At 35.1% G+C, this 25,104-nt stretch overlaps 1 protein-coding gene and 1 non-coding gene across 2 annotated transcripts; one reads left to right on the top strand and one right to left on the bottom strand.

Annotated features, from left to right (window-relative positions):
- The first annotated feature begins 763 nt into the window (after window positions 1-763).
- LOC138696597 (protein PBDC1) lies at window positions 764-7,172 on the top strand. Its single transcript, XM_069821750.1, has 5 exons — window positions 764-887; window positions 997-1,062; window positions 1,484-1,543; window positions 1,812-1,952; window positions 6,732-7,172. The coding sequence occupies exons 1-5, from the start codon at window positions 858-860 to the stop codon at window positions 6,942-6,944; spliced, it is 510 nt and encodes a 169-aa protein (XP_069677851.1). The 5' UTR covers window positions 764-857; the 3' UTR covers window positions 6,945-7,172.
- On the bottom strand, window positions 4,249-4,321 carry TRNAN-AUU (transfer RNA asparagine (anticodon AUU)). Its single transcript has one exon. It is a non-coding gene; the product is annotated as a tRNA-Asn (tRNA).
- Window positions 7,173-25,104: the final 17,932 nt, after the last annotated feature.

Below are 25,104 nucleotides of genomic sequence, written 5' to 3'. Positions count from 1 at the left end.
TTTATACTTTTGCAAATACATCTGAAGCCTGATTAGTGTATCATTCATCACTTATTGGTATCACTTATGACGTTCAGGCCCGTCTTCGGACCAGGGACGTCGCTAGGGGGGTGCGAAAGGGTGCGCAAGCACCCCATAAAATTCGAAGCACCCCTTTCCGCACTCCAAAGGACAATTTATTAACAAAATACTAGGCATAAATTATTTTGAAGAACAAAAACAAACAAACAATTTCTTGGATGTGAAAAAACAACTACGTCCCATAGTGTATCGTAATGGATGTGATGAGCAATAATAATAATAATAATAATAATAATAATAATAATAATAATAATAATAATAATAATAATAATAATAATAATAATAATATGTATATGTATAGTATGCGCGTAAGTGCATGAAAGAACATTTTGGCTTTTTTATGTACTACATTTTTATAGCTCGTACCCCATTTTTAAATCTCGCACCCCATCCGCACCCCCCCTTGCCCTGATCCTGGCGACGTCACTGCTTCGGACTGTTGACTAAACAACAATGGTAGTATGATAATTCTAATGAATTTCATAACGAGCCAGATGTGGCAGCACTTATTAAAAGGACATTGCCTGACATCTATGAACTAAGCAGGAACTATATTGCCACTACAATGTGTATGGATGAAAAATTTACGCTTCTAAATTAAAGAAACTAAATTACATTGTTTCTATCACGTCTTCTAGATAACTAAACTCAATATGTTAATAATAAATAAATTTTAAATTCTAAAATATTAACAAAGTGCAAGTATTCAGTTAATCTTTTTTTTTTTTGGGAGCACACGTGAACTGAATATTCTCATACACTCATAACTAAACAGCATGGCGATGGCTAGTGTATCGAGTGATTTAGTGAGCATTAATATTATACTCCCATATAAATCTATTTTGAATATGTTATTTATTTTTGTCTTCCGTACATATACGTTATTATGAAACCCAATTATATTTTACATTTCAGGGCGCTGAAGGCCTTGTTGCAGGTGCTAGTGTATTAACCCGGCCTGCAGACGAGTTTGATAATGATGTAAATATTGCTATATTGTTTTAGTCCTGTAATTTGTTGGTGTCAGCCTCTAAATATACACAATAGCATTCAAAGTCTTCACACATTTTTGTCTGGATTGGCTCAGAAACATAGTACTTAACAATATAACCTCAAAATGACCCCAGCGTATGGCAAGAACTTTAGAGGTTATTAGGCCTATGTAGGCTATTATGAAAACACACTCTAATTTAATGATGTTTATGATCTCCTTACATGTAATCACAAAAGTAACAGTACTTTAGCTCTGTGGGGCATTTGTTACTTGACTTATTGGTGAAATAACTTTAAATACATCATGGCTGTTACTTCATTCTTTCTGGAAAATTTTTCATAGGGCCTGTTTCATATACCCTAATCTACTTCGACAGCTGTATGAATACGTGTATTAAATTTTTTTCAGCCTTCGGTGGAAGCAATGTGGGCCATGAAGGCTATGGAACATGCAGAAGTTTATTTCAATGCAAGTAAACAAAATTTGATTGATCTGAGTGACTTGGATGTGAAAGAGTTGGCTGCTGTAGGCCAACTTATTTGATAAACATTCTTACAATATAGTATTAGTTATTTATTGCTTGTTATTTGCCCTAAATAGATATGTTTAATAGTTTGTATACTGTTGATAAACCTAGTAATGGGATTAGGCTTCAATATACAGTGACATCACTGCAGACTCTTGCTACACGGAATGGTTTGTGATTTTGATTTGTATGTTTAAAATTATGTTACAGATTTTATGTTCAGTTGATCCAAAATTCCTGAAGCTTACTCCCCATGACGACAATATTTACAAAACTTTCAGAGAAGAATTTCCAGATCTGAAGGTGGATAAACTAGATGAAGACCAGTTGAAAAGCCCTGAAGCAAAACAGGTATTTTTTACTCCTCATTATTAACTAAATATACTTTTAATTACTCCACTGTTATCACAGTATATTCCATTACTGAAAAAAATGCATCAAAGAATATTTCATTAGAAAGTCTAATTTATTGTTTTGTTTCTCTTTCATGTCCTCTTGAGTCTTGAAACATTTGTTATTTTATTTTTAAAGTTCAATATAATTCTACACTTCTAAAAAAAGGGAACGGATGCATTATAGGAGCCACCCATCACACATACGCAAAAAAAGGTCAGCGGAAGTAATGGTTCGATCATTGTTTTTAGTATTCGATATTCGGTAAGCATTAAATGCTACCAAATTAAAAAAATGAATAAAAATTATTTAAATAGTTTGTTACTAGATGTGATTTTAGTCAGTTTGTATTATATTTTTGGTCCAGGGAAAATACATTTTACTGTTACTGCCTTATTTCAATTTTGAAGTAGAATACAAGTCAACAATATAAAACTGAATGTTAATTTAGAAGTTGGTAACATATTTTATATCGATTATAACAACAATATGTTGTTGTTGTTTTCTAATGCCAGGCATTTGACAATAAAGTCATTTGACCTCTTGCACTCCAATATTTTTCAAAGATATTATCATGACCAGCCACTGAAGCACAGATGTTGAGGTGTTCCGAATCCATTTCGTGGCTTGAGTTGCACAATGGGCAGTTAGGGGACTGATATATTCCAATTTTATGCAGGTGTTTGGCCAAACAATCAGGGCCTGTTACCAATCTAAATGCAGCTACAGACGATTTCCGTGGTAAATCGGGAATTAACTGTGGATTTTGATGCAGAGAGTTCCATTTTTTCCCTTGGGATTGAGTTATCAAATTTTGTTTGTTGAAGTCTAAGTATGTAGATTTAATAAATCTCTTTACAGAGTAATACGTAGATTTAGTAACAGGTCTGTAAGTAGCAGTGCTGCCCTTCTTTGCTAAAGCATTCGCATTCTCGTTTCCCAGGATTCCACAATGGGATGGTTTCCATTGGAATACAATTCTTTTATTGAGTGATATTAATTGAGAGACCATTTTAGTTATTTCTGCTGTTTGAGATGAAGGTGTGTGTTTAGAGACGATTGATAGAATAGCTGCTTTGGAGTCTGACAATATAACTGCATTCCTAAATTTATTGATGTGGCATAGAAGATTCCTGAGACATTCACTTATTGCAATGATTTCACCATCAAACTTGTTGTTCCATATCCAAGAGATCTATAAAGAGAGAAGAGACAGCACGTAACACCTGCACTGGCACCTTGTTCTCTGGAGATCAAGGATCCGTCGGTGTATAAATGAAGCCAGTTTTGTGGAGGGTACCTAATATTAATTGTCTCTAAAGACAATTGTTTCATTATTTCACTGTTTACTTCTGATTTCAGTATTTCTTCTGTTAAATTTAGATTATATTCTATATTTAATAGAGTTAAAGGGTTTGGTTTAAATTGTAAGTTTTCTTTTAAATTCGGGATATTGATTTTCTGTTTTAATTCTTGAACAATGGATATGAAACTTTTTTGAGTTTTCAATCTACAGAGGGGACTGTATGAATGCCAATTGTTTCCTGCTAATCTGATAAGTTTTTCATAGTGAATCAGTGCTTTTTCTTCTATTGTCATTTTTATGCTGTTAATGTTAATGAGGAATCTCATAGAATCTATTGGAGTTGTTTTGATTCCACCAGTAATGAGCCTGAGAGCTTGGTTTTGAACATATTCTATTTCGTTTATGAAAGGTGAAGTAATTAAAATTTCTCCGCAGTACATCAGCACTGGCTGTATAAACATTTTGTATGTAGTGTTCAAAGTATTTCTAGAGCATCCCCATTTATTTCCTGCTAGTCTTTTTAGAAGGGAGAATCTTTTACGAGCTTTTTCAGAAATGTATTTCAAATTGTTGTTCCATGTTAACTTACTATCGAAAATAACTCCAAGATATTTGGATTCATAAGTCCTAGGAAGGTGTTGGCCATTGTATTGGATATTGAATTTCTTTCTTTTTTACCGAGTGAAAATACCAAAAAAAGTCACTGACGTGATGGAAAATGCTGAAAAATTCTGCAGGTTAGTCTACAGTTAGGGCAGAAATGCAGGTACCAGTATATTATATTATACTTCGGATCTCTGCACATACGTCTTATATCATTCTGTGCTTCAGTGGCTGACTATGATAATATCTTTGAAAAATATTGGAGTGTAAGAGGTCAAATGACTTTATTGTCAAACATCTGGCATTAGAAAACAACAACAACGAATAATTTCGAGGGAAAAATTGTTCCGGGGCCGGGTATCGAACCCGGGACCTTTGGTTAAATGTACCAACGCTCTCCCAACTGAGCTACCCAGGAACTCTACCCGACACCGATCCAATTTTTCCCTCTATATCCACAGACCTCAAAGGGGGCTGACAACCGTCAAGCAACCAACATTGAGAGCACACTAACTCTGTGTGACTTAAATTGTGGTTTTCTGTTAACGAACAGTGACGTGTATTATGCAAATCAAGCTTTCAGGTGTAACTCCCTGTAAAGTTAATTTGAATAATTTCGAGGGAAAAATTGTTCCGGGGCCGGGTATCGAACCCGGGACCTTTGGTTAAACGTACCAATGCTCTCCCAACTGAGCTACCCGGGAACTCTACCCGACACCAATCCAATTTTTCCCTCTATATCCACAGACCTCAAAGGGGGCTGACAACCATCAAGCAACCAACATTGAGAACACAGTAACTCTGTGTGACTTAAATTGTGGTTTTCTGTTACGTACAGTTACGTGTATTAAGCAAATCAAGCTTTCAGGTGTAACTCCCTGTAAAGTTAATTTGAATAATTTCGAGGGAAAAATTGTTCCGGGGCCGGGTATCGAACCCGGGACCTTTGGTTAAACGTACCAATGCTCTCCCAACTGAGCTACCCGGGAACTCTACCCGACACCAATCCAATTTTTCCCTCTATATCCACAGACCTCAAAGGGGCCTGACAACCGTCAAGCAACCAACATTGAGAACACAGTAACTCTGTGTGACTTAAATTGTGGTTTTCTGTTACGTACAGTGACGTGTATTATGCAAATCAAGCTTTCAGGTATAACTCCCTGTAAAGTTAATTTGAATAATTTCGAGGGAAAAATTGTTCTGGGGCCGGGTATCGAACCCGGGACCTTTGGTTAAACGTACCAACGCTCTCCCAACTGAGCTCCCCGGGACAACAACAGCAACGTCTTAAATCGTAATCATGTGTGAAGTATAATATAGTATAGTATACTAGGCTATACTCTCAGGATTCAGGAGGTTAATATGTTTCATCGTCATAGATCTATATCGTTATCCTACTGCAATCCTTAGATTTATTCCTGTTTCACCAAGATGAATAAAATGTAAAATATTTCGTCTAATATGTTTGTACTGTTGAATGATTTTTAATTATTTCTTCTTTCTTAGACATTTCATCCAAGTCTGAATTTGGCCTTAATTGCAATTTCTGTCAGTTTTAATTTTATACACTAAACATAGAATCTCTTTGCAGCCTTTAATGGCTAGCAAACTCTGAGGTCTGTAACAGTGCAGCAAATTAGATTAGCAACGCGCAGAAACACTGTGTGGTATCAGCATATAATTTCAAAATATAGAAGAGATGAAGACTTCATATGAAAAGCTTAAAGAATTACTAAAAGTAATACACATTAGTAGTTTGGGAACTCGAATGACCTACACTTGTCGGATTCCTGTAATGTAGGGTCAGTACGACGTCAGTCCATCATCTAAGAAGCATAGTCTGTGGCAAGGTCAACAGTTTTAAACTTTGGGAAAGAGAAATGGGATGTGATGAATTGAGGACCGTTTTTGCAAAACTTGCTAACTGCAAAATTTGCAAAATTGAGATTTTGGTGGATTCGTTAACATAAAGCAGGCCTCTACACGATGTTGAAGTTATCTTAGTAAAATTTAATTTTTTCTCTTCATTGTAGTGTGTCAAAAATGTGATGGTTGCATCTATAACCTACTTGTCTTCATTTAGTTTTTTGTGTCTCCTGTAAAAGTTAGTTTTTTCAGTTAGCAAGTTTTGCAAAAATGATCCTCAATTAGAGGTGGAGGACAAAGCACGCTATGCATACCAGTACTTAGGTCTCTAGGCCCATTATGCTGTCACCATATTTCGACGTGGGCGAGAAATTGCCGTCAAATGTTACTTGAAGCCCTCTATCAGAGACCTGGTTCTTTCACGTGATGTAAGTATACTATTCGGGCCTCCCAGAGGTAACTAAGCGAAGTATTTTAGTGCTCTTTAAAATCCATCTTCGTCATAACGTCCATGTTTCTGCCCCCATACAGTTCCACACAAAGCACTTTAACACTAGTCTCTTCCTTAGTTCTTTTTCCGCAGATGATGTTCCTTTTTCTATTAAAAGCTTCCTTTGCCATTGGTATCCTTCTTTTGACTTCCTGGAAACAATTCATGTTACTATTTATAGTACACCCCAAGTATGTGAAGCTGTCCACATGCTCTACTGCCTTATTTAGAATTCGCATGTCAGCTTTCTTTGTTCTTTTTCCGATAACGATGGTCCTCATCTTGTTCATCCCATACTGCTCACAGCTGTCATTTAGCTCCTGTAGCATATCCCTTAGTACCAGCTCCTCTTCTGCTAATAATACCATATCATCAGCAAATCTTATACACTTTATTCTTCTTCCTCCTACTATCATCCCTCCCATGTTCATTTAAATTAATGTGTTAATTTGAGTCTTTATGATTTCAGAAATGGAGACCATTCTGTGAGAAGTTCAAAGGTGTTGTGGAAGATTACAGTTTTGGAACCCTCCTCCGACTGGATCACGGAGGAGAATACTCTGAAGAAAACAGCATCCTCGTCACTAGAATACAGTTCTATGCCATCGAACTGTCACGAAACAGAGAAGGACTTAATGACTGCATTCGAAGCAAATATAAGCCACGACCCAAGAATCAGTGACAGTGCAAAGTGATTAACTACAGATACAATGGGATTATACAGATCTAAGAATGCTTTTCTCATTTTTGTTTGTAAGTCTTTTGTCTAGGATAATGAGAGTCAGGCTTCACAGACAACAGTGCATTGTATTATTGGGAATAATAGAGGCCAGGCGAGTTGACATCTCTTGTAAGAATATTGCTCACTTATTGTGATTTTTTTATTAATAAATTTAAAATTGAAATGACATCTGGTATGTAATTCTTTTTAGGCTATACCAAATCATGAAGTGAGGGTTATACAAAGTGATTCACGAAAATTTACCGTCCTTTACAGAGCTTATTTCCGAAGACATTCTGAGCAAAAAATATCTTATAAACATGAGTCCCATTCTCAATATTTACAGAGTTACGTTTCGTTATTGGAAAGCATTGCTGTGAACGCGTGATCTTGGTCAGCGTGCAGTCAGCAGCCAGCACTACGGAAATCAAAGATAGCCGTATGCAGTTACGTAGCGCGATGAGTGCCGTTCACAAGCGTGCGGCCAAGTGCACTCAAGTGGACGGTGACATTTTTTAAAATATGTTGTAAACTTTCCAAGACTGTAAATTAAGTTGCAAAATTGAACTGCAAATAATTAAGTTGGTGGAAGTGGTGTGATTTGTAATAATTGTTGTGATAAGTGCATAAGAATAATGTAATTTTCTAGTTAAAAATAGAAAAAAAGATCTGTACGAAGCAACTAAGGAGTTCACAGCACATTTTTAGCTTCATAATACTTGCCAATTAAAGAAATTATACTTCTGAATGGTTCATTCTCTATTTGTATTGTTCACCTTCAAACTAAAGAAAAAAACGTATTTTACAAACAACTCTAAATTAGTGTAACTCTGAAAATATTGAGAATAGGAACTATGTATATATGACTTTTTGCTCAAAATGTCTTCAGAAATAAGCTCTGTAAAGGACGGTAAATCCTCGTGAATCATCCTGTATTTCTTCATACTGTATTAATTTCTATCCAGTTTGTAAATAACTTAAGTGAAACTTTCGAGCAAATAAGTTTTTACGTGGATGAGTCACCAGTCTGTCTTACAACTGTTAACAAATCCAGACAACAGAAATTAAATTTTTGTGATCACTGACAGGGTACACAGTTGGATAGAAAGAGAAATGAAGATATCAGGAAGGAACTGAATATTTTCTCATTAAATGAAAAAAAATAATAGAATACAGAGGTAAATGGAACATGCAAATAAACAGTCTGACTAATATCGCCAGAAAAACATTGTAATTTGTGGTGAAGGGACGCAAAAGTCTGGTAAGCTCAAAATCAAGATGGTGACAACAATCCTTTGAAGCTGGAACTGGCATAAGTGCTAATCTCTATGAAGATGTCTGTTTGTCTAGTCAACTGTCCGAAGACAGGTTTGAACCTCGTAAGTGACACTAATAATGCATCACTCCTGAGGCAACTAAGTCAGGAGATGAGGTAGGGTGGCCAGCTCCTTTCCCCCTCCATTCCATACATCACTGACTACTAACATATTACACTAATCAGACTTAAGATGTACACAAACAATTGTTCTTCCTATGACATACATCGTCAAGTGAGATGTACTGTCTGATATTTAGGGCCAGGAACTTCATGTCCTAAAAACCTACTAAATATGCATGCAAGTATGTCTTTAAAAACTTTAAAATATCTCAATAAATATGCACTAATAAAATTCCATATTTCTTGATGTCATTAATAAATAAGTAATTAATAATAATAATAATAATAATAATTGGAGATTTATCCTTCGAAGAGGTCGAAAAATTGAAACATCTTGGAGCAACAGTAACAAATACAAATGACACTCGGGAGCAAATTAAACGCAGAATAAATATGGGAAATGCGTGTTATTATTCAGTTAAGAAGCTTTTGTCATCTAGTCTGCTGTCAAAAAATCTGAAAGTTAGAATTTATAAAACAATAAATTACCGGTTGTTCTGTATGGTTGTGAAACTTGGACTCTCACTTTGAGAGAGGAACAGAGATTAAGGGTTTTTGAGAATAAGGTTCTTAGGAAAATATTTGGGGCTAAAAGGGATGAGTTACAGGAGAATGGAGAAAGTTACACAACACAGATTGCACGCATTTTATTCTTCACCTGACATAATTAGAAACATTAAATCCAGACGTGAAGAGCATGTAGCACGTATGGGCGAATCCAGAAATGCATATAGAGTGTTAGTTGGGAGGCCGGAGGGAAAAAAGCCTTTGGGGGGCTGAGACATAGATGGGAAGATAATATTAAGATGGATTTGTGGGATGTAGGATATGATGATAGAGACTGGATTAATCTTGTACAGGATAGGGACAGATGGCGGGCTTATGTTAGGGCAGTAATGAACCTCCGGGTTCCTTAAAAGCCATTTGTAAGTAAGTAAGTAATAATAATAATAATAAATGTAATAATATTACAGGTCAAACTATACGAGATTAAATTTAATTTATTGTTGAAAAGTTGAAGTATATGAATCGCTGTCCAAAAGAAGTGATGGGTTGCAGTTCACGATAATTATATGACATAGATTTTCAATAGATAGAGTGTCTGTTACCTCTGAAGATTGATTTGAATTTTGAAAAGCTACTCTCAGCACTACAAGACGTTACTGGGATATACTTAAAATGCTGCTAACTGTTCCACAGTAAAAGATAATTTACTGCGATAAATGGTGAATTTTCGATTCAAAATATCTCTAATTTTGCATATTTGTTCGCATCCAGGATTTTTTATACCAATATAACTTATTTTACTCTTAAGCTTTTCCCCTACACTTACCAGGGACGGAATTTAGGCTGGATATTGTTTCTTCAAACACTTGCAACGCCACATTTAAAGATATGCCTACCCTTTCCAAGTATGTTATTGCTTTAGGACACTACTGTGCCTGAGATTCACTGGGTATGCCACGAAACTTTCAGTACTTTTCTGGTAAAAATAATTACAATAATTTCACTCAATACAAGTTTTTAAAAACAGAATATGAAGCTTTTATTTAAAAAATCCAACGTATGCATTTGTATGCAATATGTTGTTGTTGTTGTTGTTTTCTAATGCCAGGCGTTTGACAATAAAGTCATTTGACTGCTTGCACTGCAATATTTTTCAAAGATATTATCATGGCCAGCCACTGAAGCACAGATATTGAGGTGTTCCGAATCCATTTCTTGGTTTGAGTTGCACAATGGACAGTTAGGGGACTGATATATTCCAATTCTATGCAGGTGTTTGGCCAAACAATCATGGCCTGTTGCCAATCTAAATGCAGCTACAGACGATTTTCGTGTATGCAATATAAAATCTGCTTTAATGAGCTTAAACGCGAAAATATGCCACAATAATATAACTATCATTAAATATTATGCATTCATAAAAAAAGCCAAAATATGCAAATATATGCAACATAAAACTAGGTTTGATAAGTTAATGACATTCAGCAAGGGCTTCTGTTTGTCTCTACACCATGGCCCTCTTCGAACACAGTGAAGCCTTTCTCTCTTAGAATTTCGGTATACGAAAAAGGTGCTTCTGAAGGGTACATCCTTGATCCTATTGTTAGATGTGAGCAAAGCAGTAGTCAATCAGAAGATGTACTGTAGGTAATGAAAAACGGCAAATGTGTCAGCTACAATTCTGTATTATCTTGAAAACTACCACCTCAAAAGGATTCATATCTGCGGCATGTTAGTTGGAGCACAATACCGAAACACCTGGTCAGGATTTGAGAACTTTTTCACTTAGACCTCCAGAACCTGAAAATTATAGCTATGTTAGCTATAAAGGAGTCACTCCAAATTTATAGAATCATGTAATAAAATTTTAAATTCTTTTCTTTTATTACTATTGTTTTGAACACTTTTCTCAATTGAGGACATCACTTGAATAACAGCGTATACCCTTATATGCCCGTTTTCCGACAATCAAGGGGTTTTATAGTTCAATGGATATAGTACACTGTAGCAAATTTTCGTAAGTCAAGCTTCAATACACAAGAAAGGACACAATGTTACGTGTTTATGTTGAGCAAGTGAACTCACCTACTACAGCGACAGTCACATATTGTTGCAAACCGTACTGTAGTAGGCTAGTATTCGATGTTTACTTCAGGTTGTTAGTTGCCTCAGTGAATCAAGACGAAAACATTGGAAAAAAGAAGCTTGTGAACAAAAACTAAATGGAAAACCGAAGAAAGGAAAATAAATCGAAACAGTGGAAAGACATACACAACTTGTATGGGCAAGGAAATGTAAGAGAACTCATTTACACTGGTAAGAAAATGCTACATGAAAATGTGTACACATTAAATTTCAAAGGACGATCAACTCTCTATTTTCAAAGACTTTTGGAACATGAGTTCGAAATTAGAACAAGATCATTTTATTACTTCTTACCTTGAAAGAGTGAATCTAAAAACTAAGAAACTTCAGTCATTCAAGAACAGGGATAATGTATGGAAATACAATGTTTCCCAAAATGGTGGTAAAAAAATTAATGTGTGTCGAAAATTTCTATTGAATCCATTTACAAATTTCAGAGAAACGATTAAGAACATTTCAGAATAAACTGGTTTCAGATGATAAAAGGGGTACACACTTAAATCGTCCTCATATAATCGTCATGAAATATGGATACTGGCCTTGGAACACCTACCCAATTTACTCCACAAAACTGGACATTATTGTCATTCTAAAACAAGTCTAAAATATTCCGAGAATACAGATTTGACAGTAATGATAATGAAGCTGTATATGTTATTCAAAGAATTCTATAATATAAAGAGACTGGAGATGATTTGAACGTCACTTACAAGAGGTATCATAAACTAAAAGTTTATCAACTTCTGGAAGATAAAAACATGAGTGAGAGCAAAATAGAAGATTCTGATTCAGTAATGATTGAGTGTGATTTTGCACAAAATCTCCCTCTACCGAAATTAAATTGCACAAGTCAGTTCTATAAACGGCTTATATGGTTCTACATTTTCAATGCTCATGTTCACTGCTACAATCTATCAGTTACATGTTTAGTTTTCTGGAGATAGAAGAGGAAAAACGGTTCTGATGCTGTTATTTAATTTATACTCTTCTGGAACTCATGAAAAGAAAAGATCATTTAAACATGTGGTAATGTTTTCTGATGCTGCCGGAGGACAGAATAAAAATTTTAAGTTTTTGACATTCTGCTCGTGGTTTTCCAAAGTATACAGTGTAGACATACTTCATATTTTCCCCATTAGGAAACACAGTTTTAGTCAGTGTGATCGGAATTTTAGTATAAATACCAACATTCTTAAAAAGATGTCTATCATCCAAACACTTGTGGAATATTCACAAGTTATATCATACTGCCACAAGAACCCTGAGTCATTCCAAGTATTGTGGGATAGCTCGATATTAAAGGAGTGGTATGCAGTTCTCCTTCCTTTGTTATTGAAGAAACCTACCTGAAAAGTAGTCCCTTTCATGATGTAAAAGTATAAACAATTGCAATACAGTACCGTATATCAGGAGTAGTTTCAGCTTCAACCTCGTACTCTGCATCATTTGTTCCCTTCAACATTTAGAAGACTGTAATGGAAGTGTCGTACTGAAACCTTCGAGTCCAACATAAAAAACCCAGTGCCTTTGAAACCCTCCAGGGCGAAAGACTTAAGAGACCTCTTACAGTTTTTAGATGAAGATGGCCAAAGTTGGTTGGACTCAATCCTGAATGAAGCTGGGACATCATCACATAGTGGTGAAGATGACTCTAGCAACAATATTGATGATGCATGAAGAAGAAAAAGACATTCAAGAAGCACAAGAAATCCATAAACTAAAAATGTAAGGTTATTTTGTAGACCTACTTGTGTAATTATCCAATACTTCTTTTATTTAATATGTTATGGCAAATGTATATTTTATTTTGTTGAATTTATTTTATTTTACTTTTATGACAAATTTATTAATAACATATGAGATGTTCCCATATATAATTACTTTTCGAGCAATGCTAGACAACTAGAACATCAAAATAATTAAGGAGAGTACTAAAACACATTGTTGCAGGAATAAGGGTGTATACAGAGTTCCATATTATATTTACCGGTATTTACTAATAGCAGAACATACTATTTGCTGTTATGTTTCAATAATTTTGTTTTAAATACCCTTAAAATAATTTAACAGTGATGAAAAACATTTTCGACGCAACTGTGATGAACCTGACAGCTTACAAACATTGAAATTAGTTTATATTAGAACTATGTTTTGCTTTATATGCCCTTATTCAAGTGACGTCCTCAATTGTCGAATATTTTAGTTAGTATATTTGTAATTTTTACCATAGTTTAATATTTTAAAGATAAATTTATTTGTATTATTATTTTCCATTTTTATCATTTTTTTTTTCAGAATACTTGTATGTATATATATGGAATTGTATTCCTTGTTATTTTATACTTTGTCTTTGTAGGCAGCCTACAATGGTAGGAAGTATTCAATAAATTACTGCATTCGTGAAATAGCCTAAAAAATATCACTATTGCTGTCCACTCACTTTGAACTTGCAGCACTCGTGCTAATACCTGTGATAAATTTCGGTATAAATATTATTATTTTGCTATAGTTTGTCCACTGCTAAGTTATACATATAGAACTGACAGGGTGGCAGTTGACTCTATTTTGAAGCATCATACTCGTAACTGTTATTTTTCTAAAAATCGTTCTGAACTTTGGGTTCACTTGTTTAAACCCGACCAAAGGTGAAAAATTCATTTAGCGTGGTTTCTTCAGATAGGGAAGTAAAACTGGAAGACCCAGGTCATGCATTTATGACACGTGAAATAACTCCATTGCTGATAGGATACACCAGAACAAAATCTGTCAGTCATTTATCGCCCATGTTGAATTTCGATGATGAATAATGTCTAACATTCAAAAAATTATTACTGCTTCTAATATTAGAAGTCACTGTTCCTTATAGTGCTTGATTACACATATACCGTCACTCCTTTTCAACGTCATCAGGTTGGAGGAATGGCTGAACAACTAGACTAGAGATAGATAGAGATGGAAACAGAGAGAGAATTTCAAATAGAATAACGACTGTCTTGGCAGGGTCTGTTAGTTCGCAATAATAGTGAACATTTACTTTATTGTTAATTTACAACAACATTAAATGTTACCATGGCTTCAGTGTAGACACCAAATATATATTTTGTTACAACTTAATACAAAAAGTCACGTATTCAATGTATAAATTTCGTCATAATTATATAAGCAATAGCAACTTTTCGGAAGATTAATATTCAATGAATTGACATGTATGGAAAAACATGAAAAGAAGGATTTATCCGAAATGTAAGTTAAAGTGATAAGTGCTTATTTAGCAAATTACCTTTCATTTTCTCACTCAGCATAATAATACCTGACCTCAACTCACTGGATTTCTTTCTATACAGATTAATTGAATTCCAGGATGCGTCGGGATAAGCAAAAAAAAATTAAGACCTAAGTAAAGAATAATTAGAAATTAGATTCAAGAGATCAATATTGTGACTGTGAGAAAAAAGTGGTCAGTTATTGTGACAGACTGAAATAATGTTTTGCAGAGAATTGCCTCATTTCAAGTATATTAAGTAATGACTGCGAAGTGTTATCCCCTTCTTTAAATATGGTTTTATCAGTAAGCCTAAGTTAATTATAAGATTTACGTACTTACAAATGGCTTTTAAGGAATCCACAGGTTCATTGTCGCCCCCCACATAAGCCTGCCATCAGTCCCTATCCTGTGCAAGAGTAATCCACTCTCTATCGCCATATCCCACTTCCCTCAAATCCATTTTAATATTATCCTCCCATCTACGTTTCGGCCTTCCCAAAGGTCTTTTTCCCTCCGGTCTCCCAACTGACACACTATATGCATTTCTGGATTCGCCCATACATGCTACATGCCCTGCCCATCTCAAACGTCTGGATTTAATGTTCCTAATTATGTCAAGTGAAGAATACAATGTATGCAGTTCTGCGTTGTGTAACTTTCTCCATTCTCCTGTAACTTCATCCCTCTTAGCCCCAAATATTTTCCTAAGAACCTTATTCTCAAACACCCTTAATCTCTGTTCCTCTCTCAAAGTGAGAGTCCAAGTTTCACAACTATACAGAACAACTGGTAATACAACTGTTTTATAAATTCTAACTTTCAGATTTTTCACAGACTAGATGACAGAAGCTTCTCAACCAAATAATAACAGGCATTTACCATATTTATTCTGAGTTTCATTTCCTCCCAAGTGTCATTTATATTTTGTTACTGTTGCTCTAAGATATTTGAATTTTTCCACCTCTTCGAAAGATGATGAATAATGCGTAACATTGAAAAAATTATTACTGCTTCTAATATTAGAAGTCACTGTTCTTTATACTGCTTGATTACACATAGCGATTTACGTAAAAGGAGAACAGCTTCATTATACTGTCATTCTTTTTCAACGTCATCATGTTGGGAGAATAACTGAACAACTAGACAAGAGATAAAGAGGTAGAGAGGAAGCAGAGAGAGAGAATTTCAAATAGAATAACGAGTGCCTTGGCTCGGTCTGTTAGTTCGCAATAATAGTGAACATTTACTTTATTGTTAATTTACAACGTTAAATGTTACCATGACTTCAATGTATATTTTGTTTCAACTTAATACAAAAAGTCACGTATTCAATGTATAAATTTCGTGATAATTATATAAGCAATAGCAACTTTTCGGAAGATTAATATTCAATGAACTGACATGTATGGAAAAACATGAAAAGAAGGATTTATCCGAAATGTAAGTTAAAGTGATAAGTGCTTATTTAGCAAATTACCTTTCATTTTCTCACTCAGCATAATAATACCTGACCTCAACTCACTGGATTTCTTTCTATAGAGATAATTGAATTCCAGGATGCATTGGGATAAGCAAAAATAATTAAGAACTAAGGGAAAGAATACTTAAAATTAGATTCAACAGATCGATATTGTGACTGTGAGAAAAAAGTTGTCAGTTATCGTGACAGACTGAAATAATGCTTTGCAGAGAATTGTCTCATTTCAAATATATTTCATAATGACTGTGAAGTGTTATTCCCTTCTTTAAATATGGCTACAGTTTTATCAATAGGCCTAAGTTAATTATAAGATAAAAAATAAAAAAAATATGCTTTCTATAATATGAATCCATCTTGGTTTAAAATTGAAACAATCAGGCATAGTTTAATTTTTGTTGCTAAATGAAATGTAATGAAGATATGTAAAAACTTTCCAATTTAAGTTCTTAAGGCCTTTCGGTTTTGAACCACCTGTATCATACATTCAAGGCCCTACACTAGTGGCTGCGCAGACCATACGGGACGGGTCAAATAGAACGTTGCGCACGACGCCATTACTGTGGCAGCTCAAGCTAGCAGGCTATTAAGTTTCTAGCTACAAATATCACAAATATAAGTATCCGGACCCTTAATAATACATCAAAATATGATAAACTGTTAAATTATTGTTTATCCTTAGTATAATAAAATAATAAGTACACAATACGATTTATAAAACCAATATAACTGGATTGCATTGCGTCAATAAAGTTTCTTACGAAGGCCTGCCTACTGCACTTGAAGAAATAAAGTACCTACAGTATGCACTATAATTATATTATTTTTTTCAATACTAACAATCCTCTTGATATTCATATATTAAATACTATACAAGTGTTATTGTAACGAACAAAGTGACAATAAAAACGGACAGGAATGAAGAAAATGTAGGCCTACTATTCATCCTAAAAAAAAGTAAAGAGACTTCATTATGTTGAGTGCTATTAATCAATCCACTAAATCTTACTTCAAAATGCATTAAATTGGAATCTCAATAATAATAATAATAATAATAATAATAATAATAATAATAATAATAATATTAATAATTTAGGGCTATTATATTAATTTATTATTATTATTATTATTATTATTATTATTATTATTATTATTATTATTATTATTATTATTATTATTATGGGATATTGTAACTCTCTTTATTAAATCAAGCGTCAGATCTGAAAAATTTGCTGTTTACAATGTCATGCAAATTTTCGTTGATCAGGTTGTTTTTCCTTCAGTTTTTTAGTCAAGCTTCTTAAGTTTGATATTATAGTTGCATTTCTGTCACATCCTCTGATTGAGGTTCTGGCTGATATGTAGGCCTACCTCTATTATCAGGCAGTACATCTCACTTGATGATATGTGTCAGAGGAAGAACAATTGTTTGTATGCATCTGAAGTCTGACTAGTGTAATATGTAGCTAATCGGCGATGTATTCAATGGAGGGGAAAATGAACTGGCCACCCTGCCCCATTATCTCCTGACCTAGCTGCCTTATAAATGGAGCCGTCTTGGTATCACTTGTGATGTTCAGACCTATCTTCGGACAGTTGAGTAAACAACAATATGTCACATTTTCTTTTACAAGCCAGATTTTCATTTTTCAAACTCCTAATCTGTTCATTCTTTTTCTATAACTCATCTTTTCCATTAATCTCAATCTTTTCTTGGGACTGAGCATATAACTGTGTTCCGCACTAATAGTATCAGGGACGTGTGAACAATTCGCAATAGCAGTTACATTGTCTGGTTCTTAGACTCCAGTACTTTTCAGAATCCTCATAGGATGTTTTTCTACCTAAAAATATTATTATACCACAAAAAAAAGAAATTCTACTAAATAGCCCATACTTTCAAATGATGAAGTTCAAGCCAATGGAAATTAGGTCTATGTGAACTTAACTTGTTTCAACAATGAATCTATCAGCATAAGATGTTCTGAAAAATTAAAGAGGAATGAAACTGCGTGACTTTTCTTTTTTCATGTGATTTCCGAAAGCAATCTAATGTGAAATGTTCAGAATACAATTTATGTTGTGATAATTTGTTCGAATAAAATTATCTCTTCTAATGGCTCGCAACAGCAGTCCTCCTTTTTTTTTTTTTTTTTTTTTTTTTTTTTAAGGGAGAAAACTAGAAATAACACACTTTAAAATAATGTTTCTATCATATTAAAAAAAAATAGCAGCAATATGTTTGCCGAAATAGTTTTAGTGTAAGCTAACAGAATAATTCAATCTACATAAAAGTGCTATTTATTGCCTGCATTAATTGCACCTTAAACTATTACATGCATTTAAATATCGTTATTTACGCATGAAAAGTGATGCTGTAGCCTTTCCTGAAGCGATTTGTGCAGTTATAAGCCTTACAAAAATGCATCATTATGATAGATTCGTCAAATGCACACTGGATATACTCGCAGTCACTATCACAACTACCTGTTAAATGCCACACTTGCTACAATGATGTCAATGCGCGAAGGGTTTCAATTTTGTACAGCACAGCAGAGCTCGCTGTGCGTCTAGGTAGGTAACTATAACGTCATTGCATACATTTATCTTCCTCCGACATTGTTTCTTAACACCTTGTATATAAGTTCTCGTGAAATATAGGCCTATTCTATGAACAATAAAGTAATTCCAGAACATATAAAAGAACTGAGTTATTGCAAAAAGAGTCGTCATCGTTACCATCAACATCATCATCTTCGTAATAGGTAATAGTCCTAAAAAGAACTGTTCTGGTCTACAAAATTTTCCTTCCATCTCTTTACAGAGCTTACTAATGATCTTTCTCCTGCTGGTCTATAATTCATGACTGTTCGAGGGATCCTTGTTGTAGTGAAACACTTGACATGACAGTGCCAGTTATCTTAGTATCGGTGTATACGTATATACTGCAGTACCGATTCCATTCTGAGTTCTTGTAAAATTTCTTCTTTTTTTTGTGATCCCATTTGGTATAGCCAGCTGTTCGGTGCATGATCTTCATTTCACTAGCAGTAATTCCAAGCTTCATTGCCAGGGATAAAGTAATGGAGTTAAATGACAGCTATGAGCAGTATGAGATGAAGACGAAGACCATGGTCATAGGAAGAAAAATAAAGATAGTAAACTTGCTAATAATAAAAATAAAATAGGAATAAAAAGAGAGAATACTTGAAGGAAAAACTGAATGAGGTAGAAGCAAATAGTAAAAATAAAAACATAAGAGATTTATATAAGGGCATAAAGGAATTCAAGAATGGATATCAGGCAAGAGTAAACGTGATCAAGGATAAGAATGGTCACTTGCTTGCAGACGCTCATTCAATCCTCAACAGATGGAAAAACTATTTTGGACAACTACTAAATATACATAGACCAAATAGAAATGATCGGGACGAAATTTAAATACAAACTGCTGAGCCATTTATACCCGAACCCACACTTTCTGAAGTCGAAATTGCGATAGAAAATCTGAAAAATTGTAAGTCTCCAGGTATCAATCAAATTCCAACAGAATTAATACAAGATGGTGGAAGCGCATTATCTAACGAAATTTATAAGCTTGTACTTGGTATTTGGGAAAAGGAAATTGTACCAGAACAATGGAAGGAGTCCATTATCGTACCTATCTTTAAGAAGGGGGACAAGACTAACTGCAGTAACTTTCGAGGAATATCACTTTTGTTGACGTCGTACAAAATTTTGTACAATATTCTTTTGAGAAGATTAACTCCATATGTAGATGAAATTATTGGGGATCATCAATGTGGTTTTAGGCGTGATAGATCAACTATTGACCAGATATTTTGTATTCGACAGTAATGGAGAAAAAATGGGAGTATAAGGGTACAGTGCATCAGTTATTCATAGATTTTAAAAAGGCATATGACTAGGTTAAGAGAGAAGTTTTATATGATATTCTTATTGAATTTGGTATTCCCAAGAAACTAGTTCGATTAATTAAAATGTGTCTCAGTGAAACATACAGCAGAGTTGGTATAGTTCATTTTCTGTAAGATGCGTTTCCAATTCACTGTGGGCTAAAGCAAGGAGATGCACTATCACCTTGTCCACACCTGTGGAGTAACGGTCAGCGCGTCTGGCTGCGAAACCAGGTGGCCCGGGTTCGAATCCCGGTCGGGGCAAGTTACCTGGTTGAGGTTTTTTCCGGGGTTTTCCCTCAACCCAATACGAGCAAATGCTGGGTAACTTTCGGTGCCAGACCCCGGACTCATTTCACCGGCATTATCACTTTCATATCATTCAGACGCTTAATAACCTAGATGTTGATACAGCGTCGTAAAATAACCCAATTAAAAAAAAACTATCACCTTTACTTTTTAACTTTGCTCTAGAGTATGTATGCCATTAGGAAAGTCCAGGATAACAAAGAGGGTTTGGAATTGAACGGGTTACTTCAGCTACTTGTCTATGCGGATGACGTGAATATGTTAGGAGAAAATCCACAAACGATTAGGAAAAACACGGAAATTTTACTGGAAGCAAGTAAAGAGATAGGTTTGGAAGTAAATCCCGAAAAGACAAAGTATATGATTATGTCTCGTGACCAGAATGTTGTACGAAATGGAAATATAAAACTTGGAAATTTATCTTTTGAAGAGGTTGAGAAGTTCAAATATCTGGGAGCAACAGTAGCAAATATAAATGATACTCGGGAGGAAATTAAACACAGAATAAATATGGGAAATGCCTGTTATTATTCGGTTGAGAAACTTTTATCATCCAGTCTGCTGTCGAAAAATATGAAAGTTAGAATTTATAAAACAGTTACATTACCGGTTGTTCTGTATGGTTGTGAAACTTGGACTCTCACTTTGAGAGAGGAACAGAGATTAAGGGTGTTTGAGAATAAGGTGCTTAGGAAAATATTTGGGGCTAAGAGGAATGAAGTTACAGGAGAATGGAGAAAGTTACACAACACAGAACTGCACGCATTGTATTCTTCACCTGGCATAATTAGGAACATTAAATCCAGACTTTTGAGATGGGCAGGGCATGTAGCACGTATGGGCGAATCCAGAAATGCATGTAGAGTGTTAGTTGGGAGGCCGGAGGGAAAAAGACCTTTAGGAAGGCGGAGACGTAGATGGGAAGATAATATTAAAATGGATTTGAGGGATGTGGGATATGATGATAGAGAATGGATTAATTTTGCTCAGGATAGGGACCAATGGCGGGCTTATGTGAGGGCGGCAATGAACCTCCGGGTTCCTTAAAAGCCAGTAAGTAAGTAAGTAAGTAAACTTGCTAATTCTAAATGAGGCAGTAGAGCAAGTGGAAAGCTTCAAATACTTGGAGTGTACTATAAGCAGTAACATGAGCTGCTGTCAGGAAGTCAAAAGGAGGATAGAAATGGCCAAGGAAGCTTTTAATAGTATCTTCTGCGGATCTCTGGGAAAAGAACTAAGGAAGAGACTAATGAAGTGTGGCATTACATGGAGCAGAAACATGGACATTGCGACGAAGTGAAGAGAAGCGAATAGAAGGATTTGAAAAGTGGATATGGAGAAGAATGTAACATGTGTAGTGACAGGTAGAATAAGAAATTAAGCTGTGTTGGAAAGAGTGGATGAAGAAAGAATGATGCTGAAATTGATTAGGAAGAGGAAAAGGAATTGATTGGATCACTGGTTGAGAAGAAACTACCTATTCAAGGATACACTGGAAGGAATGGTGAACGGGAAACGAGTTCGGGGCAGAGGAAAATATCAGATGATAGAACAACATTAAAATACATGGATCATATGAGGAGAAAAAGAGGAAGGCAAAAAACAGGAACGATTGGAGAAAGCTGGATTTTCATTGAAAGACCTACCCTTGGGCAGAACACTGAAATGAACGGATTTTGGAGGCGCAGAGACAATTTTCATTACTTGTATAATCAGAAAAAAAAAATTATTTCTGTCAGATCGTCAGTCACACTAATATTGCTTGCCTTCCAATTATTAATTCTCCCCACCTCTAGAAGCCCACCTGTAATGCAATGGCGAAGTGCCGTCAATAAAAAAGCACCAGTTTACCGAAGATAAACAATTATAAGCTGCCAAACTTATTCAGGTGGCACAAAAAGTCCACGAAACTAAATTATATCCAATTATCTCTTAAAGTGCAACGATTTGTGTAGAAAAATATTTCTTCCAGTCACGTAGGTCTGTTTTTGCAAAAGCGAATGACAGTCTAGACCTGAAAAAACTCACCTCAGCAAGTTCACATAACATGAACCAATAGCCAACAGGACTGATAGCATTAATCAACTGATATCAGTGAGTGATGTAAACCAGTTATATTTATGTAACAGATCTGCACGTGGTTGGTGGATTTTCTGTTCACGACCTTTGTTTACAACACTGACTTTATTTATGGGGAGACGAAGTGTGTCACGAGGGCAGTGCTTCAATTTTATCAAGAAAACTTTTCGTAGTGTCGACTTCCTACGCATTTGATGACATTGCTATTGCCCAGGCAACTTTATTATAAAATTTAAGTCCTAGGTACAGGTAACTAATAACTTATGGGAACTTTTTACTAAAGATTTGGTAAATATGATATATAAACCACTTTCCTGTGTTAATTTAAACTATGTCACACCTTAAATGAAAATTTGCTGGAGAATTATATACTACCTACAAAGACTAAAAGATCTAATATATAAATATTCTTATTTACAAATAATCAAAATATGTATTATGATAAACAGGTATTTGATGAACATGATGTGTGGGTCCGATAAGCTCTTTTGCAATAATTGAATAGATATGACGTCAAATTTTCCCAATGAAATTGTGTTTTATTTCTGTTAACGGCCCTGGCGAACATTTTTTTACATCCCTCGTAATTGCGGTTGAGTGACCAAAATTTGTATAAGCATTTCTTTTGACATTATTAACATGGTGAAAGAAAAAATTAACTTTTTTATCTGCTTCCATCAGAAAGTTTGCTTGTGAGATCAACTTCCGTGTCAGTAGATTTGTATAATATTAACCATCATGAAACAAACTCTCTTTCTGTATCTCATTCCACCACCACCACCACCACCACCACCTAGACGAAAAAAAAACTAGAGGAACAGAATAACTGCACAAAAATCACAGAATATGTTCAGATCACTTTAGATTATCAGACTCCATTAACCCTAATTTGTAAAGTCAGGAGCAAGGAAAAATAAGGTGTAATTGGAAAAGTACCCAAGTTTTAAATGAGTCATACACCAGTCAATTTTTAATACTCTGTTTTTTAATAACAGACTGAAGAGAACAGCTGTTTCATCACTGAATTTGACAACTCCTTCTACCGAAAATATAGGTCAAAGTACAATGATAGAACCGCGAAGGTTCCCAAAGGAACGCATTAGAGTAGATCTTGCATCGAGGAGGCGACAGGGTTTTATTGAGATCCAATGCACATATCTCCGCTTTTCCTCACATAACCCAGCATGCCGCATGGAGTGTGTGATCATTCCAAGCCGCTAATTGGCAGAATTGTTATTTTTCGTCGCTGCTTGCAATGCTAAACAAGAAAGCTTTCCAATATTAACTTTAGAGAGTATATGCCTACACTCATTTCACTCTCAACTCACTCACTGCACTGGAACTATGACACATTTCATTCACACTATCCTGATTTCACTAACACTTCAGAAACATTTCACGGTTCAAATACTTTGCACTACCATTATAAACTATAAAACTTCACTGACACACACTTCACTGGCACAACACACTTCTTCACTGATATAATACTTCAAATAACAAAACTTCAATTACACCCTTATTATTCCGTGGAATCCTACTTATTACATTAACCTCAAAAATGCTAGCCTAGACCCCATTGCAAGCTATTTTAGCACATTCACTGTAACTCACACCCTTTCACTGTAAATCAATCTCTTTTCTCTCCCACTATAACTCTCAGAATTTGCTTGAAGGTCACTGCACTTTCACTACAACACACTGCACACCTAATATAAATCACTGAAGATTTACTGTACCGGTACTATGTGCCTCTGCTTACTCACTATACTTGTAAAACAACAAAATATGTGCATAATATACTACTGGCTATTAGTAAAGTCCTTAAGTCTTTTTTTAAATACATTTTTGGTTATTGGTGAAGCCTTTAGTAAGTCTGCAGATAGAGCATTCCAGTCCCTGATAGTACGATTGAGAAAAGAAAACTCTGTCTTTTTTCCTTCAATTTATGTGAGTGGTCGTTCCTTGAAGAGTAATTTGGTGGCTGCAACCTATTTTTTATTTCTCTCCAGGCAGGCTCACCTCTGTATGTTTTAAACATTGCGCATAATTGAATTCGCATTCTTCTGTCCATGAGTGTGTCCCATTTTAATGTTGAATTATTACGATAATGCTTGAGAGCCCATTTTTAATCTTTTCCAATGTCTTAATATGTTCTAATCTGTAAGGATCCCAACATGCAGCACCTTACTCCATTACTGGATGAACTAGTGACGTATATGCAATCTCTTTGGATTTATCAGACCCTTTTCTTAGTACCCTCATCACAAAGTGTAATGCTCTCTATGCCTTTCCCGCTGTGTCAGTAATGTGTTCCCCCCAGCTGAGATCGCTGCTAAAAGTTATTCCTATGCAGGCCTATTTACATTTGTTAACTTCCTGATTGGTTTCACCCCCTAACATATACGATGAGATTATTTTATTTATTTTTCTTATAAAACTGAGGCTTTGCTCTTTAGAGAATTTATTTTCATTTTGTTGGCCATTGTCCAATCGTTTATTCTACTGAGATCATTTATTGTGAAGAAGAGTAACCAATTAAAAAAATATATATTCACATAAGGAGGAGGAATACAATCTCATAAATTTCGAATTAAATACTGGTAATGATACATCCTACAAATATAAGTATGATATTGAGAGTGCGAGATGAAAGAAATTTTATTTAACATTTTTGCTTAACTGTTCTGTACCACCATTACTAATTTGGCAGCATAGTTTTCTTAACTGCTGCTTTACTGTATGAGGTACTGGTAAACAAACATTTCAGTAAATACTGACATTATTATCAGCTCGTCCCGCACTGTGGCATCGCGGTCTAAGGCATCCCGCCTAGGACTTGCGTTACGGAATCCGCGCTGGTTCGAGTCCTCATGGGGGAAGAAATTTTCTCATGAAATTTCGGCCAGTGTGTGGGACCGGTGCCCACCCAGCATCGTGATGCACTTGGGGAGCTACAATAGGTAGCAAAGTCCAGTTGCGAA

This window comes from Periplaneta americana, chromosome 3 (genome assembly GCF_040183065.1).
Source record: "Periplaneta americana isolate PAMFEO1 chromosome 3, P.americana_PAMFEO1_priV1, whole genome shotgun sequence".
In the NCBI taxonomy this organism is placed as follows: domain Eukaryota; kingdom Metazoa; phylum Arthropoda; class Insecta; order Blattodea; family Blattidae; genus Periplaneta; species Periplaneta americana.
Note: the sequence above shows the minus strand (reverse complement) of the source record. Positions and strands in the feature narration are given on the sequence as shown.